The following is a 16,291-nucleotide window of genomic DNA, read 5'->3' on the forward strand; positions in this document are numbered from 1 at the left end:
TTTATTATTTGCCTGCAAACAAAACCAGTTCTGGTCAGAAACTCCATATTAGTCACAGTGTAAAGGCAGGAAACTGGGCGCCAACAACGCTGTCCTTTCTTTGGCCAAGAGACCCTTCGATTTTTTTCTTGGGCCGAAAGAACGAATTTTTTTCATATTTTGTAGAGAAAAAAGACGCGCCAAAAGCGGGTGAGGGTTGAGGTGAAATGTGAGAAGAGTGGCTCTCATTCCAAGAGAGCGGAGCATTTCTAATGAGCCGTTAAAATAAAGATGTTTGTTTGTGTAAACCTCTCCGAATTTTAATTATTGTCGGTCTAAGCGGAGCACAAAAAAAGGAGGAGGAAGAAAAAACCGCGCTATTAAACAAGGGTTGTTGATTGTTGATGGAAGGGTGTGCTGCGGCGACCCTAGGCGGGGCCAGCGAAGGGATCTGGAGGAGGGAAGAGACGGGCCCGGAGAGCACAAGAGAGAGAAAGATGCGTGTCAGTCAAAGAAAATAGGGCCAACAGGAGAGTGATGAGCTGCGGCCGGGTTCGCAGCGACTGGCCACGCCGATGACACGGAACAAAATTAGCATCACCATGGAGAACCAAGGCAGTGAGTTTTAAGTCTTTTACGAATTCTGAATTTTTTTGCTAACATCTTAGTTAACATTAATTTGAAAATCTGATAAAATTCAATTTTCAAAGCTTTGGAAGATTTACGGAAAACAATGAGATCCAAATTTTTGCAATTCCTCCTAGAATTGATCTAACGTTCATTTTTTTTAGTTCTACTTATTTATCTATGGCAGACGGTCAATAAAAATTAATCTGTAATAAAACTCTTTGCATAATTACTAATGATGCATTATCTTTCGCTCAAATTGACTTGTTTAACCCGCGTGCGACCCAAAAGTCATAAATTTTAAGTGCCTCTTTTATTTGATAATGCTCTCCACTATTACATGTACAATACTTATCGCATTGTGAATCAGATATAAATTCAGCACTTTTTTTAATTACGTAGAACCGTTTTAATTTCCTCCACTGCCAATCATCGTCTGCCCACACGTCTCAAAACGTTGAAATTTTGACTGTCGTCCCACCTCTCTGAGCCTTCACTTGAAAGACTCTGCTTGATTCAGGAAGGATTATTTTTGATGTCCGCCCAATGGCAAGATTTTTCTTTTGACGAGCACCGTCTGTATGAATATTATTATCATACTTACTAACAAGTTTCATAAGGCAAACAAATTTTTAAACTCTTTTCCTTGAAAGAATTCCAATTGAGTTCAGATATTGTTGTTAAGTATGTGCTCGTAAGTTATCAATCTTTGAACAAACTTTTTGAAATAAATAAAAAATTTATTAAAAATTGTATCGCTCGAGATTATATTCCAAAGTAACGTAATTAATGTAGTTTCAAAATAATGTTAATGTATAATTGTGCTTTGTAAGAAATAATTACACTAATAATTGTGTAACAAAGTTGGCACTCATAGAGTAAAATGATTTGTCCTCTCCAATTTTTTTTAGTTGAAATAAAAACTAATTGGCTTTACAGGTTTTGGTGACGTTTCATGAGCAAGGAAAAATTAAAAAATAAATCAGAAAAATTGGAGAAAAAATTTAAAATTTTGAAACTTAAAAACTTTTGAAATTCAACTACCAAACAATAAATCATGTACAAAGTTTTAACGAAATTGAGCTAAATAAATTTTTAAAATGTGAATATGTAAAATTTTACTCACTTCTTAATTAAAATAAGTATTGATGGCAATTATTTAAAATGGGATATTTTCGTAATTCCAATTTTTAATATTTGTTTTTAGCTTCTTGCAAATATAGAACAAAAACATAAATTTAAACTCAATATCTTCTCTTTGAAACTTCTGTTCTTGCATGCGTCCTCATTTTCAACAACTTATATTTTCAATTCATATGTGTGCATAGGGAATGCTAATAAAAATAGTGCGTCAGCACTTAGAGACGATCAAATTCACATACACAGATAGGCCCGTCGTCGCATTGTCAATTTGTCATTAGGCGCGATTATCCGATTTGAGCTCTGATCGAATATAAAAGCCGCACAATTCTTCGGTTTGACTCCAGGCTCGGCCGGCTAGTTTTGTTAATTCACAATGGGCCGAGTGTTCAAATAGAAGGGCCTGCTTTGTTTGTTTCGTAACAAGAGCGGCCGCGTATGTGATGATATGTATTTTTTCCCTAATCAGATTTGGAGCTGCATATGTGCGCGAGCGCAACGGCGGTGCCATAGGCGAGGTCACTGTTTAATTGCAGCCATGCACTGCGCTCCAACCGCCGACCCCTGACCCTCTGCTTATCAAAGCCAGACTCTCTGCATGCACTTCATTAGACTCTTTCTTGTGATTTATGACCATCGCCTTTTCGGCACCGAAATTGTATCAAGTGTAGTTGATACATTTCCGACTGTGATTCAGCGATGCTTTCGTATTTAATAATGAATTATTCGATTTTATAATAAAATCTATTAGTATTTTAAAATAAGCGCATAGTTGTATGGCTTGAAAAAAATTTACGAAAAATATCAGGATGAATCTATGTATGCTTTGAATTTGAATATTATTAAATTTATGATAAGATAGAATGGCTGGATATTAATTTTTATTACTTAAGCAGGAAGTAAATTTAATGCAAAGCTTGTTAATGATAATCATTAACTTTGCTATCATTTTTTTTAAGTGATATTATTTTTAAATATAAAATACCATACAAATGTTTGCAAAATTTATTATGTATTATAGAAATTTTGGCCATTATTATTTTTATGTATGGTTTTTGTAATTGTATCAATTTTATGCTTTGTTCTTGTCAGGGTTCTCCATTTTTTTTTTTTTTTTTTTTTACTCTAGGGCAATATTATTTGAGTATGAATTATGAATATGAATGAAAGTTTTTTTTTAGTAAAATAATGAATAAATCTGTCTTGGCCCAGACGTTTTTCTTTCTTCTTATTCCAGCTATAGAGATGATTTCTGAGCTTACTGAACAAAGTCCAGCTAAAGAAGGAGACTCATTAAATAGAAGTAACGATAAGATCCTGTTTATTTCAGTTTCAATTGTTCTGGAACAAAATGAATGTTTTTTTGGCTGAAATCTAGAGAATTTTGTGAAAAAAAACCTGAAAATTTTAATGAATTAATTAAATTTCATTTTCAAAGCTGAATCAAACAAAACGGGGCTTGTATCGTAATACATACAGAACAAAAGGGCGCTTTGTGTTTTTTTCGTGTCACTTTGAAATAAGTACCGCTGTTAGTTGGACTTGGGAAACTTAATATTCTAATGAGCCCGTATTGCCTCAAGTGGCGGGCGGGCGAGCGCGCGCGGGATTCTATTATTAAAAAGGCGGCGTTCTCTCCTTTCATTTCACGGCGTCTTTCACCAAACTCACGACGATTTCAAGTGCTCAATTTTTCCATTAACGATGACTTCATGAAAAGACAACAGACTAAATGCGAGAGCGGCTGCGTTTTCTCTTTGAAAATCGCTGCAGTGCGGCTTCTCCCGTTGTTTGATGTGCGGCCAAAGACGGGGCACGTGATACTTGAGATTTTCGGGCCCGGCTGGACCCACCTGTGTGCGCGTTAACACGACCAGAGACACGCACCATTTGTCGCGCGCCAGAGGAAGAAATAAAATACATCCCTTCATCCCCTGTTCAAAATATCTTTAATGCAACCGTTGAAATACAAAACGCCGGCACAAGCCCCCCATTCCAGATTATTGCACCCTCATGTATTTCCTCCTTCACCATCAGAAAAATGATTTGTCTCGAGCCAAGATAAATTTTGTAAATCTCTGGACGTCACGCGTGTTAAAATTGATGATCGCGGGCACGTAACTTTTGACATCTGCAACTTCCCCACAAGTTTATCTAATCGCAAATAAAGTGCCTTGGAAGCCTTTTCCTTTATCACATGCAGACAACTGCCGCCAAATCGGCAAGAATTTTTTCAAATATAATGCGGTAAAACTATGTTAATTTTTTGTTTATAATTTTTTTATTTAATATAGTATAATTAAATTAAATTTAAAAACGTTTCTCTTTTCTTGACTTTGATTTAGCTTTGTTTGGTAATTTAAATCCTTGCAATGTTTTTCAAGATCTAATAATGTTTCTTATTATTAGTACTAGCATAATTTATTTAATTAAATGAAATTGTTGGGCGAAACGGCACGCCGCTAGCAAGAGTTTTGCTAAACTCCTGAGATAAAAAAGACCCCATGCTCCGTAGTGATTCAGGAGGAATATACATAGTTTTTTATAAAAAGTTTTTTCAGAAAACAATATTACATAATTGTCCAGTAATGATATAATGTATAAAACTAAAATTAATAAATTTCCCAAATTTCCATATGTGTGCCAGTAAGAATGAAGATAAAATTTTGTTTTAAATAGTATATAATGACCGTCATTATCGAAAAATAAGAAATTTTACAAAATTAGCAAAATTCTTTTTGTGAACTTAATTTTTTACAACTGCGTAGTGTTAAATTTACATGCAACGAGTGAAAACTTATTTCTTTGCTTAGATTCAAATTAATTTTTGTAATGAACAGATCCCCTTGAAAGTTAGCTTTACGTCCGAACCCTACTTTCGCCCCCCTGAAATTTTTCGCATTAAAGTGCATCAATCGTCGAGGATCTGGAGCGGCGGGTCCACGCGCGCGTGTGGTCCGTCGTGTTCGCGATCGCCGTGCGCGGTTGGGATTATTAAAACGCGAAGACAAGATACATCAGCAGCTGCTCGTCCTCAACAGCTCCATCATTTGACCAGAGCCATACAGAGAGCGAACATAACAAACAAACCGAAAGCACTTCCCTTTAAGTACCCGGCTGTTAGTCGTTAGCACGTTAAACAAACAAATGGGAATAAATTAAACATATTTTTAACTGGGTTTCGTACAGGCAAAAATCCATATAGTTTTTTTTTTACTTCCGCAAGGCCAATGGTGCAATACATTGGAAAATATCATTGAGAACATTAAATGATAACAGATTAAAATTTGACTCTGGAAAGTCCAGTTATTTATTCTTCTTCTCTGTCTGAACTTCGATTTTTGAATTCATAGCATGTAAATTTTGCAGACATTAAATTGGAGCAGAAAATTTTATATTTTATTGGTTTAATTTTCTACATTTCGCGCACCTTGCAGGATTGCGATCAGGTCGACTTTAGCTTCCATAGCATTGAAATAAATTATAATTATCATACTTTTGAAAGTTTTCTAAAAAAAAAATAATGCTGTACTTTCAAGATTTATTCAGGAACGTTTTACCTTTGAAGCCGCCTAAGCCATGAAGTCTCATATTCATTATACTGAAAAATGGTGGCAAATTTTATGAGAATTGAATAAAATTTAATGCTAGAATAAATTTTTAATAATTATTAATTATCCCACCAAATAACTAATCTTTCTAATATTGAGAAGTAAGAATTTTCTGCCATTATAATATAGCATTTAATTTTTTTATGTCACAATTTATTTCGTTTTTCAGGACATATTCGACGTGGCCAGTGCAACAAAAAAGGCCAGTGCAGCGCAATTGATAGGTCAGAGTGTCCAAAGCCGTGCGGTGAGGCGTCCTGCTCACGCTTCAATGAGACGTTCATAGAGTGCATATGTCCAGATGGTAATGGACCCTCCAAGGATCTCGTTTGCAGTTCAAATAATGGTAAATAGATTGGGAATTTTGGCAGAAACTGATTTTTTTTTCAATTGATTTCATTATTTACAGTCGTCAACAGAAACAGCTCGTTTGGTGCAATTCGCATCAATGGAACTTCTTCGGTCAAGACCCATCAAAATCAGACCGGACCGCACGTGTCCAGAGCGTCTGACCCGTTTTCGACCGAAGTCGTGACTGCAGTGGCCGCCTCGGCTGTGCTGGCCGTCGTGGTCGTCGTTGGCCTTGCAATTTACTTGTGCAAGCAGTGGCCAAACGATATTTTCAAGAGGCGGAAAAAACAGTCAAACGTGGTATGATTATTTGGAAATTCCTGAATTTGAATAATTTTTTTTATTTAAGATAATTTATCAAAATAGAAATAAAAAAAAATTCAAAATTTTAAATTGTAAAAGACGGATTAAAAAAAATTGTTTTAAAAATTTTTAATTTATTTTCTCATCTTTTTAATTTTTTTTTCACCAGCCACTTCCACTAAACAAAAACGTGCTGATGGCCCAAAGGTACGCAGCAAACCCCCAGTATTCAACGTCAGTGCCCATGCAGGAGATGCCGAGTGCTCCTCCTGGCGTTCTGATTATCGAGCGGAGCAAGTTGAATTTGGAGAAGGAGCTCGGCGAGGGCTGTTTCGGCAAAGTCTTCGAAGGTACCATGTTTTATTTCTCTCGTTCTCTTGTCTCTGATCTGCTGGCTGGACACAAAGGCAGAAAAGACAAAAGACACCCTGTCCGGTGGCAGCTGCAGAGCGCTTTGTTTCTAAATCCGTCGGCCATGTGTTGGCAAAAGAGTAAATATTTTGCTTCGTTTTGATTTTACTGCCCGGAATACAAGGCACGTCTCTGTTGCGCGCAATAAAATAAAAACGGCGCCGAATCACACAAATCAAGAAACCAACAAATGCTTTTTGTTTCGCGCTCAAAGGATTGACTTGAAAGAAATCTGTTTATGAGCAAATGCGCGATTGCGTGAGAAGAAAGTAGAAAAAAACTATGCACATTGCAAAATTCAAACGCGAGAAAATAACTCGAACTCTCTTGGATTGTCTCAGTTTTGTTTATCTGGCGAATGGACAAGAAAATAGATATTATTTATGGGTCAAAGTTTGTTTGTTTTTTCTTGTCCTCGCACACACAAAGATGATTAATGGTTGATAATTCTCATGTAGCTGTTTAAAACAACATTTATCTCCAAAACTGTGTGTTTGGTATTTATAGGTGACCTGCTCAACGAAGACGGGTCGTCAAGGGTCGCTATCAAAATGCTGAAAAGCAGTGCCAGTCGCGAGGCTGAGGAAGACTTCATGCGAGAGGTCGAAGTCATGAGTTCGTTCCACAACGACCACATTCTAAACCTCATTGGCATTGTTCTCAGAGGTAAATTTATTTCCCTACTTTTCAGTGATTTAGTTAGTTTTGAATTGCTCTTTTTAGAAGATTGTATGCAACGCAACAAATTAAATAAAAATAAATCGATAAAAGTTGCAATTTTTCTAATTTAAATTAAAAACAAACTTTTTACATAAAATTTAATAAACCTGAAGGTAAATTAAGGTGGATTTTATGAATATATCATTAATATTTAATTCTTTTAAAAATAAGCAATTTTAATTGAAATTATAAAAGTTCATAGGAATTTTTGTGAAGAATAATTTATAATATAACTTGAATAATTTTTGTTACAACAGATGGTTTGGGTGAGCCGTGGATGGTGTTTGAGTTCATGGCTCACGGCGACCTGGCCGACGTGCTGCGCGCCAATTCGCACGCCCTGCGTCGTCCGACGCCGGGACTGCCACCGCTGGGTCCGGCGTCCCTGCACGCGATTTCAATGCAGGTGGCCTCGGGCATGGCCTACCTGGCCGAGCAGCACTTTGTGCACCGCGACCTGGCGTGCAGAAACTGCCTGGTCGGCGACGGACTCGTCGTGAAAATCGCCGACTTTGGCATGAGTCGCGACGTCTACACGTGCGACTACTATAAGGTCGGCGGCGCCCGACTCCTGCCCATTCGCTGGATGAGCCCTGAAAGTATTTTGTACGGAAGGTACACTCTCGAGTCTGACGTCTGGTCGTTCGGAGTAGTTCTCTGGGAAATCTTCAGTCTGGGCCGACAACCCTATTACGGATACACCAATGAGGAGGTAAAATGTTTATATCTTAATTTAAATTTTTCCTTTAAAGTTTATTTCAAAAATTAAATAATGAGTAATTTATTAGGAAATTATTTTGAAAAATATTTTAATTTTGTTTACAAAAATTAAAATTATCACGTCAAATTTAAAAATATCACCCTTACTTAATCAATAATAATACTAAAAAAAATTAATAAAACTTAAAATTTATTAAATTTGTTACAGGTAGTCAAATTAATCCTCCAAGGATCTCTGCTAACTCCGCCATCGCTGTGTCCGCCCCTAGTGACGGAAATAATGCTGAAATGCTGGCGCCGCGAGCCGAAAGACCGGATAAAATTCCCCGAAATCAACTTTTGCCTGCAAACTGCGGCACCCCAAAACCGTCGCGCGCTCGAAGTCAATTTACCTTTGCCGCCCGTCGGCCTGGAAGAGGTGCAAATGTTGGACCAGGATCAGTACCTGCTTCCAATCCCAATGCCCCCGCCAGAGTATTTGCAAACGCTGCCCAATAATGAACACAAATTCTAGTTTTTACATTTTAATCATATTTTATTGTATAACTAAAACTAAATCACAGATATTGCTAAGGTGTATAAATTAAGTGCTAGAGATTAAATTTTTAAGCAATGCATCTCAAAATTGGTCGTTTTTTTTTTTTGCTATTCCTCCGCAGGCTCTTCCTGTTTTTCCTCAGTTTGGTCCTCATTGGTTTCACCAGGTTCCTCCTCGTCCTGCTGTTTGTCTGTGGCTGGGAAAAGCAGCTGGAAGTCCCTAACGCCCATCACGGGGTCGGAACTTATGTAAAGAGGGGTCAGCGCCTCAAAAGCTTCCGCCTTGTCCTCCCCGTCTGTGCGCATTGCGACCACCAACCTGTCACCCCTAAAAAATTAGTTTCCAAAATTATGATTTTCGATACATTGTTTAAAAAAAGATGTATTACTTTTAAAATTTTTTTGTTCGATTTTCTATAAAATATTATTTCCCAAAAACCTTCTTGTGAAGAGTTCAAATTATTTTTTTTATATTTTTTCCAATCGAATTTTTCAGTTAATTATTTTTATAACTCTAGGCCAGCAGATTTATTTTTTCTAAATATTTTTTTCATATAATTTTAATGAAAAGTGGCCTAAAATACATTGTTTCTCTATTCTGTGGTTTGAAACACGTTTGAAAGACAGTGCTCTAAAATAATATCATCCTAGATGAAAAAGTTTGATCAAAACCAATTGCAACATTGTTTACTAACAATAGATTTTACCTGAAATTTTAATTTTTAGATGCACGGAAGTTATATAAAATTTTCAATTTTAACCCAATTTCCCCACTTATATCCAAAAAATAATTATATAATAATATTTTTTCATCTTAATAAATCTGATCTTTAAACTAATTTAAATTGATTCTAACAGATTTTAATTACATCAGTCTGCCCTCTGCGTTTTCGGCGCCGAGCAAAACCGTCTCCTCATGCCCTCCGAGCTGCCTGAGCGCCACGGCCAAAATCTTCTCGGCCACCCCTTGCAGACCTGCCAAGATTTCCTGCTGCCTCTCTGCCTCAAACAGGGCGACGGCCACTTCGACGGGCGCCGCTCCACCGTCGGCCTCTTGCAGTTCCGGAAACAAAAGGGCGACGGCCGAAGCCCTCTTCTCCGGTTCGCACGGCGCCCACAATCCTGGAATGTGATCGCCGTCCTTGTACTTGTGACTCAGGGTCTCGGGTGGGGCTTCCAGAGGCACGGCGGGGCCGATTAACTCCTTGAGCAGTTCTCCCAGGGTGACGCCCTGTTCAGTGGTTTCCAGCAACGTGCCCAGGAGGAGGGCGACGCAGGGCCCGGACTGGAGGGCGACACACCACTCTCGGCGCGCCTCGCTCCCCTCGGCGCCCAAGTCCAGCGCGGCACTTGCGGTTTCTGGTTCCAATTCCACCTTTAATATTTAAATTTTTTCTTCATTATTTTATTATACACACAAATCTTAATTGAAAACTAATACACTAATTGCATTTTTTTTAAAATTTACTTTCAAACATTCTTATGCCCTTTTTTTAGCAAAATATCCAATAAATGTTAAATGTTAATTTTAATTTTTGGGCTCTAAAGTTTTTTTTTTTAAATTAACATTTTAATAATTTTTATTAAATTGAATAGTAATTTATGAATAATTCAAATTCTCGTAAAAATTTTTAGCCAAAATCAGTATAGAAAAGACTGTAATGTTCCTTGAACAAATTTTAAAATAAATGTACTGGTTTTAAAAATATTGACCTTTAAGTAAACAAAAAAAAGAATTTAAAATAACAAATCCCAACCTGATGTTCCTCGAGAATAAGGGCACCGGCAGTGGTTAAGGCTGCGGTCAGTTCCTGCCAGGCGCCGGTGTCAGGTCCGGCAGCGACCACGTGTGGAGGCAGCAGCACCAGGTGCAAAGGGTCGACGTCGCGGCGAGCCAGTGAAAGCAAACGGAGGGCATTTAATTTGGCGGCGGTCGCTTCTTCCTCGGCCGCCAGGGCCTCCAAGCGTCGCCGCTCGATCTCTTCGTTGCGAATTATTTCTTCCGGAGTTAACTCGTGGAATGGAATCTGAACTCAATAAAAGTTTGATCTTTAAACTTTCAGTTTCATTCAAATAAAGATTATATAAATTTTTCTTTTATATTTTTATTCTAAAAAATTTCAATTGAAAACTAACCGTCTCTCTTTCTCGCTCCCCATTGATGACCGCCGTCTCTTTGGCCAACTCGTCCACAATCATGCGGCAAAGTCTCGGAGCATTTGCACCAAACATTAAATTCACCATTTGTCCGCCCTAATATTGAGCTCAGTTAAAAATTTTTTTGGCTTGAAGAAAGTTTCTGAAATTAAATTACGGCAATAAACATCCACGTGGGCTCGCTCTTTTTTCTGAACCTGGCCAAGGTTTCAATTTCGTCAGCCTTGGCCACGGCCATGTGGAGCAGCTCGCCTCCAATCTCCAGTTTGATCTTTTTCAGGTTGCCCAGCATCCCAATACACGGACCGCACCAACCGGTGTACACGTCCACAACTAACAGTGTATAATTATTTTTTTAAATAAAAAACTTTTTCAATTCTACAAGAGTGTGAAGTGTGTATCTAATTTAAATAATTTTCTTTGCCGGGAACTTATTTTTCATTGCAATATTTAATTATAATTATGTTATGTGTCAACTTTAATTCCAAACTTTTCACTTAAAATATTTAAAGTTAAAGATATTTCATAAATATTATTTCCCTTCCTGTCGACAAAAAAAAACGCAACAAAAATTTCTATATCTTTAATATTTTTATAATTAGTTTCTTGAACTTATGGCGTGCTGAATAAGGAAAATAAGGAATTTCAGTATAATTTGCTTAATGAGTTGACATACTAGAAAATTAATTACTGCGCGTCATAACAAGACCCTCAGTACAAATTAACGTGAAATTTCTGAAAAGCCAGCACGAGACAAATTATTTGCCTGGCACGCCTGCCAATTGGGGGAATACCGTCGGCGTGACATGCATGCCGTGCAGGTTGCATACTTCCCAAACTAACTAGAACTAAAATGGTACAATGCGTGGGAACTGCATTGCAGCTGCAGTCATTACGTTATAATTTTATGTGCATTTGGAAAATCGTGGAGAAAATTCACCAATCAATCCCTCCTTTTGCAAGAGTTTTTCCCATTCCTCCTCGGTGGTGACCTCGATCTGCAGCTGGGTCGCCTCACCCTTCTTCCTGCCGGCCATCCTCCGCGCAAGGGCAGCAACCTGAAAGCCGGATTGCATGACTCGTGTGGGTAACAAGCCCGGGACTAAGCTAGGAAACCTTCGCCCCGCTCTGAGCCATGGTCGGTCGCGGAATAATGGGATTGCCATCGTGCTGCGGTCGGAAACGGCGTGCGGTGCCAGGGGCTCCCTGGCTCAAAGCAGGTGTCAACGCAGTCAAGTGCGCCGCACGCAAAATGAATTCAATTAAACAAACAGTCCTACCTGTTCTTGGCCAAACGGCGGTCTATTCTCTCGCAATAGAATGCTTTTTTGTCGCGGTCCGACGAGTTTCGAGCCGTCGCCAAGGCGACACCAAATAATGCTAGGCCAAATCAATCAATCAAACTCCTCCATTTCGGTCTCTGTCCGCTTCTTTATTTTTTCTTGTTTGAATTGCAGGCGCTAAGGAATCTTTTATGAGCAACTGTCACGCAAGAGCACCTGTTATTTTGGGCATTTTTTCACCCACAGTTGCCCACTTATGGACTTCGGAGTAATTCCGAAGCGTGGAAATTTAACATCACGCTGCTGCATTGTTGATTAACTGGAGAAGGAAGTTAGATTGCTTTTTTCTCTCTTTCCTTAGATAAACGGCAGCTTTCATTCTAATATTATTCCTCTTTTCTGAACTTGATTCATATTTATGGTTTACAAGAGTGTTCCTTGGCACGTAGCATTTGAAACAGTTGGCTTAAAAGTTAGATTATTTTTTTTTTTTAAGTAAAAAAGTAAAATCTATTTGTTTTTGTAAAGGGCTTTTAATTTCAATATGAAACAAATTTAACTTTCCAAATTTCAACTAAAGATATATTTTCTTTTACAATAAACAAGAGGTATAAAAAAATCTAACAGACATGATAATTGTTAAAGCGTTAATTAATTGACAAAAAATATGTTTCAGTTGACCCCATATTTGCCCACCAGCTCTTCGACCTTTGCGACGTAGGCCTCTTTGGCAGCGTCTTGAGATTGTCCCTTCTTGGCGTTCCAGGCTTCCCACTTTGCCTTGCCCTTGAAGTCGAGCATGCCAGGCTTATCTGTCGTGAAAAATACTTATTAATTATATTGAATGTGAAATTAAATTTGAATATCAAATGGGAAAAATAATTATTTAATTACTTTTTTTATAAATTTGGTAACTACTTAAGATTAATTAAGATGTATTTTGATTTTGAAAAATTAATTGGGTTTGGCGTTTTTATTTTATTTAATCATCTAAATATTTTCTTTACTCACATTTTAGTGTGAATTATTTACACAAGCACTTAATTTTCCACTTTTTTTTTTTAATTAACTGAAGTTTTAATACGGATAGGAAAACTATATACCTGTGTTGCAATCTCCGACAGATCCCTGCTTGAAAAGCGCGTAGATATCGAGCAGCTCGTCGTTGCTGGGCGAAGTCTTAAGCTTCTTGACGTCCTCGGCCGCCTTGTTAAAACGCTGCAAAGAGCAATCCGATTAGTAATTAGTGCAAATAGGTGTATTATTTCTCAATGAAACGCAAACGAAAGGAAAATGCAAGACTGAAATTGCAGACGCTGCACTCTACGGACGGCACAAATATTATACATGGGCTTGGGTTTCAATTAACTCGGCGGTGCAGTATCACGTTTCACTCAGTTGCAAAGTGAGCTCTAGTTTCACGATTTAAAAGGCATTACATTTCGCGGCTTGTCTTTTACACACAGGAGATGCGGTCGCGGCAAAAAGAATGTTAGAACAAAGAAGGATTTTGTTTTAACGCCGATTAAAAATGAAACCGACACTTCGGGCAGTAGAAAAATTCCTCTGACAAAAATATTTGCTCGTTTTCTTAAATTCAAAATATATTAATTCATTGGATAGAATCAATTTGAAATAAATATTATTTGAATCTATTTCATCACTTTTTTAACCAATTTGATTTCTAGCAAGGTATAATTTTCAAGCGGCACTAATCATTTTAAAAGCGCGTGCAAGAATTGCAAGCAATCACAATTTTCGTAAAGCGGTGGCTCAAACAACGAGTCGGTTAGTCGACAGAAAAGGAGCATGGCAAGGAAAAAGTTAAATAAAACAATGCTGCTGGCGATCCACAGGTTAGGCTCAAAAAGGCATTCGCCGCAAACATCACGTAGCGGCTCAAAAGGACACACACACACCGTTTGTTTATCTTCAACGAGAGGCTAATGTGCACCGAGATTGCATGCAACGTACTCTCTCTATCGTTATCTAACCTTTCAATTTTATTCCAGTGGTCCAAAATGGAAAGTGCCACAAATTAAACAATCTCAAAGTACTACTTTTTTCAGTAGAATGAAATTTTTGAACGTTAATGCGTTTTTAAAATTATTATTTTAAATTTTTTAGTGTCAGAAACCAGAGAATAGTTGTTTGAAGTTATTTTAAAAATTAAAATTTAATCATATTCAAGGGAAATAGAAAAATAATATTTATTGAGATATATTTTGTAAGGAAAATTTTATCTCTTTATAAATAGCATTTTTTTCAGCATGTAACAAAAGATTTAGTTAATTTATAATTTTCAAATTACCGTTCTGTCTCAATTATTGTGATTATAAAGAACATTATTCTACAATTCAAGGTTTTGTAATGAGTCATACAAGCTGCATCGCTGCACAAGCGGCGTGAATTTGATGTGAAAACTATATAATTTCTGATGAGCTGCAGCAACGGCCGACGATTCACGCGAAGCCGTTAGAAAAAAAGAAACAGCGGAAGGTTTGCCCAAGGCAAGGCGATCGAGATGCATCTGCAATACAAGGCAATCCAGCAAACGCAAGTTTCGCCTTCTCCGTGCAAACGATGACGATTGCCTTGCGTTCAGCGGAAAAGTGCAAACTGTACTTTTGCCTTTGTCATGCACCAACAAAATTGCTTGAAAACTAATAAGATTTAAGGAAAAAAACTAAAATAAAATGTATTAAAAATTTAAAAATAAATTGCTTGACTTTTAAAGACAAAATTAATAAGATTTTCTGCAAAATTAACCGCTTTTAAATTTTTCATTTTTCAAAACGCAACAAATTTTTAAATTTGTATTGTTAAAACATTTCTATAGTGCGGTTTTATTTCAAGCAAATTTCTTTCAAAGGAAAAAAATGAGCGGCCAGAGTACTAATTAATTTTAAAATTTCGTGTGTTCTACTTCCGTTCATCAACAATTTTTACCGGTAGACGCAGGAAGTAGGCCTCAACCGGCGGGGGAGGCACCAATTTGCTTAAAAGCATGGAGTGGTTTGCTAAACTTTTCAAACTAACTTCAACGGTTAAAATGTGGCAGAAAAGGAAGAGTCCCTTCAAATTTTTGGAAAATTCAATTTTTTTTAAACATTTTGCAAAAAGCTAAGACCATTCAGAGAATTTTTAAATAACGGACCATTTAATTTAAGTCCGGTGTTGTTTTTAAAAATTATTATACATAATAAATTGTAATTTAATCGCCTAATATGTTTTTATAAATTTTTCATTTCTTTTTTAAGATTAAAAAAAATTGTCCTACACATTTCATTTATTTTAACTTGTTCTTATAAATTCAGGAGATAAGATCATCAGACGAATCTCAGTAAAAGTGCCTTTTGGTCCCTAAAATAAATTATCTCGGAAGTTCTAAAGTCTGCTTAGGTTCATTTACGAGCAGATAAGATAAAAAAAGAGCAACTTTAATTTGTTCTTGTCAAATTTCAAACTCTCACTTTTAAAGCAAACCGCGAAACTCAAGGCTTAAAAAGGTCGATATAATAATAACATAATTTGTTACAAAACAAAGTGTCGAGTCACCGGCTCGAAGGCCGCGACCACAATTCGATCGAATCGCGCGCGGACGTGCTAAGCAAAACAACAAACACAAAATAATAATGAAAAATGCGCGCCTTACGTAAATGGATGAAAAATGCAAAACTCATTCCGAGTAGGAAGAGAAAAGTGTACTTGCTGGTGCGCTTACCTCGTCCAGAGACATGATCGTCCAGATAGATAGAGATGCCCGTGTTCGTCTGAAATTGGCAAATGAGAGAGGATTAGCGATGCCGGCTGCAATTTATATCAAGCCGCGCCGAGAATAGGGGAGGGGGCAATTGTGAAAAAAGAGCACGCGGCTCGCGTATCATGTTTAACCCCTTCGCCGGCGAACGGAATTAAATATTTATTTCTCAGCTTCGATCGGCCGGACGTGTGTGTGTGTGTGTGTATATTAAATTTGGTGACGTCACACCCTTTTCGGCGGCCTAGCCCATATCGGGCCGTAAATTGTAAAAATTCCGTGCTTTTTTATGCGGCGGCTGAATGAAAAAAGGAGATTTCGCGGCTCAATCCGCGAGTCCGACTCGCGCCCCGCGAGTTGAACCGCGACCTTAGCTGCACAAACGCCGGCCGAGCAAATTTCGGGCCGCGAATCTTACCGGAATTGATGATTTAATTGTTGGACGGAGGAGCAAAGTGGTGCTGCTTTCGTAGTGAGAATCTCAATGCACTGACGTCAGAGACATCTGGCGCCGCAGCCGCCGTACTATGTTGTTTTTTATGAATGACCTCTTTACGCAAAGCAAACAGAATTCGCACTAAAATTTGCAACGGATTGCAGCCGATCAGAATTTAATAAAAACATTTTATCTTAAATAAATTGATTATTTTGAATTTGTCTTGATTTTTGAGATGATTTTTGTTCATATTTTC

General features: G+C 37.5%; 3 protein-coding genes across 6 annotated transcripts; 1 reads left to right on the top strand and 2 right to left on the bottom strand.

Annotated features, from left to right (window-relative positions):
* The first annotated feature begins 441 nt into the window (after window positions 1-441).
* LOC132194297 (muscle, skeletal receptor tyrosine-protein kinase-like) lies at window positions 442-8,481 on the top strand. Its single transcript, XM_059615471.1, has 7 exons — window positions 442-597; window positions 5,527-5,703; window positions 5,767-6,008; window positions 6,181-6,361; window positions 6,930-7,088; window positions 7,400-7,854; window positions 8,071-8,481. Exons 1-7 carry the CDS (start codon window positions 555-557, stop codon window positions 8,374-8,376), a joined length of 1,563 nt encoding a protein of 520 aa, XP_059471454.1. The 5' UTR covers window positions 442-554; the 3' UTR covers window positions 8,377-8,481.
* Window positions 8,401-12,272, bottom strand: LOC132194299 (thioredoxin domain-containing protein 6-like). 3 transcript variants are annotated; one of them, XM_059615473.1, is made up of 7 exons: window positions 11,837-12,272; window positions 11,497-11,614; window positions 10,714-10,889; window positions 10,536-10,652; window positions 10,157-10,426; window positions 9,269-9,774; window positions 8,401-8,727 (listed from the first exon to the last, which is right to left on the bottom strand). In XM_059615473.1, exons 2-7 carry the CDS (start codon window positions 11,591-11,593, stop codon window positions 8,508-8,510), a joined length of 1,386 nt encoding a protein of 461 aa, XP_059471456.1. In that variant the 5' UTR covers window positions 11,594-11,614; window positions 11,837-12,272; the 3' UTR covers window positions 8,401-8,507. The 3 variants fall into 3 exon arrangements, with proteins under 3 accessions (XP_059471456.1, XP_059471457.1, XP_059471455.1); XM_059615474.1 differs by lacking the exon at window positions 11,837-12,272 and adding an exon at window positions 11,673-11,688; XM_059615472.1 differs by lacking the exon at window positions 11,837-12,272 and having other exon boundaries at window positions 11,497-11,657.
* Window positions 12,273-12,399: 127 nt separating this feature from the next.
* Window positions 12,400-16,127, bottom strand: LOC132194300 (acyl-CoA-binding protein-like). Of its 2 annotated transcripts, none has more exons than XM_059615477.1 (4): window positions 16,018-16,127; window positions 15,564-15,612; window positions 12,943-13,057; window positions 12,400-12,651 (listed from the first exon to the last, which is right to left on the bottom strand). In XM_059615477.1, the coding sequence occupies exons 2-4, from the start codon at window positions 15,576-15,578 to the stop codon at window positions 12,512-12,514; spliced, it is 270 nt and encodes an 89-aa protein (XP_059471460.1). In that variant the 5' UTR covers window positions 15,579-15,612; window positions 16,018-16,127; the 3' UTR covers window positions 12,400-12,511. The 2 variants fall into 2 exon arrangements, with proteins under 2 accessions (XP_059471460.1, XP_059471458.1); XM_059615475.1 differs by having other exon boundaries at window positions 15,552-15,612; window positions 16,018-16,108.
* Between the last annotated feature and the right edge of the window lie 164 nt (window positions 16,128-16,291).

Source organism: Neocloeon triangulifer, unplaced genomic scaffold (genome assembly GCF_031216515.1).
Source record: "Neocloeon triangulifer isolate White Clay Creek 2 clone unplaced genomic scaffold, ASM3121651v1 ptg000006l, whole genome shotgun sequence".
Taxonomy (NCBI): domain Eukaryota; kingdom Metazoa; phylum Arthropoda; class Insecta; order Ephemeroptera; family Baetidae; genus Neocloeon; species Neocloeon triangulifer.

Excerpts from the sequence above, each read along its gene's own strand:
- LOC132194299 (XM_059615472.1), bottom strand. The coding sequence starts at position 11,632 with ATGCAATCCGGCTTTCAGGTTGCTGCCCTTGCGCGGAGGATGGCCGGC. Across the intron at positions 10,653-10,713 it reads CCACGTGGATGTTTATTGCC|GGCGGACAAATGGTGAATTT; the intron begins GTAATTTAATTT and ends GCTCAATATTAG. Across the intron at positions 9,775-10,156 it reads TTATTCTCGAGGAACATCAG|GTGGAATTGGAACCAGAAAC; the intron begins GTTGGGATTTGT and ends TAAATATTAAAG.
- LOC132194297 (XM_059615471.1), top strand. The coding sequence starts at position 555 with ATGACACGGAACAAAATTAGCATCACCATGGAGAACCAAGGCA. Across the intron at positions 598-5,526 it reads CACCATGGAGAACCAAGGCA|GACATATTCGACGTGGCCAG; the intron begins GTGAGTTTTAAG and ends TTCGTTTTTCAG. Across the intron at positions 5,704-5,766 it reads CGTTTGCAGTTCAAATAATG|TCGTCAACAGAAACAGCTCG; the intron begins GTAAATAGATTG and ends CATTATTTACAG.
- LOC132194300 (XM_059615475.1), bottom strand. The coding sequence starts at position 15,578 with ATGTCTCTGGACGAGGTAAGCGCACCA. Across the intron at positions 13,058-15,551 it reads TGGACGAGGTAAGCGCACCA|CGTTTTAACAAGGCGGCCGA; the intron begins GCAAGTACACTT and ends TGCTCTTTGCAG. Across the intron at positions 12,652-12,942 it reads TGTCGGAGATTGCAACACAG|ATAAGCCTGGCATGCTCGAC; the intron begins GTATATAGTTTT and ends TTTTCACGACAG.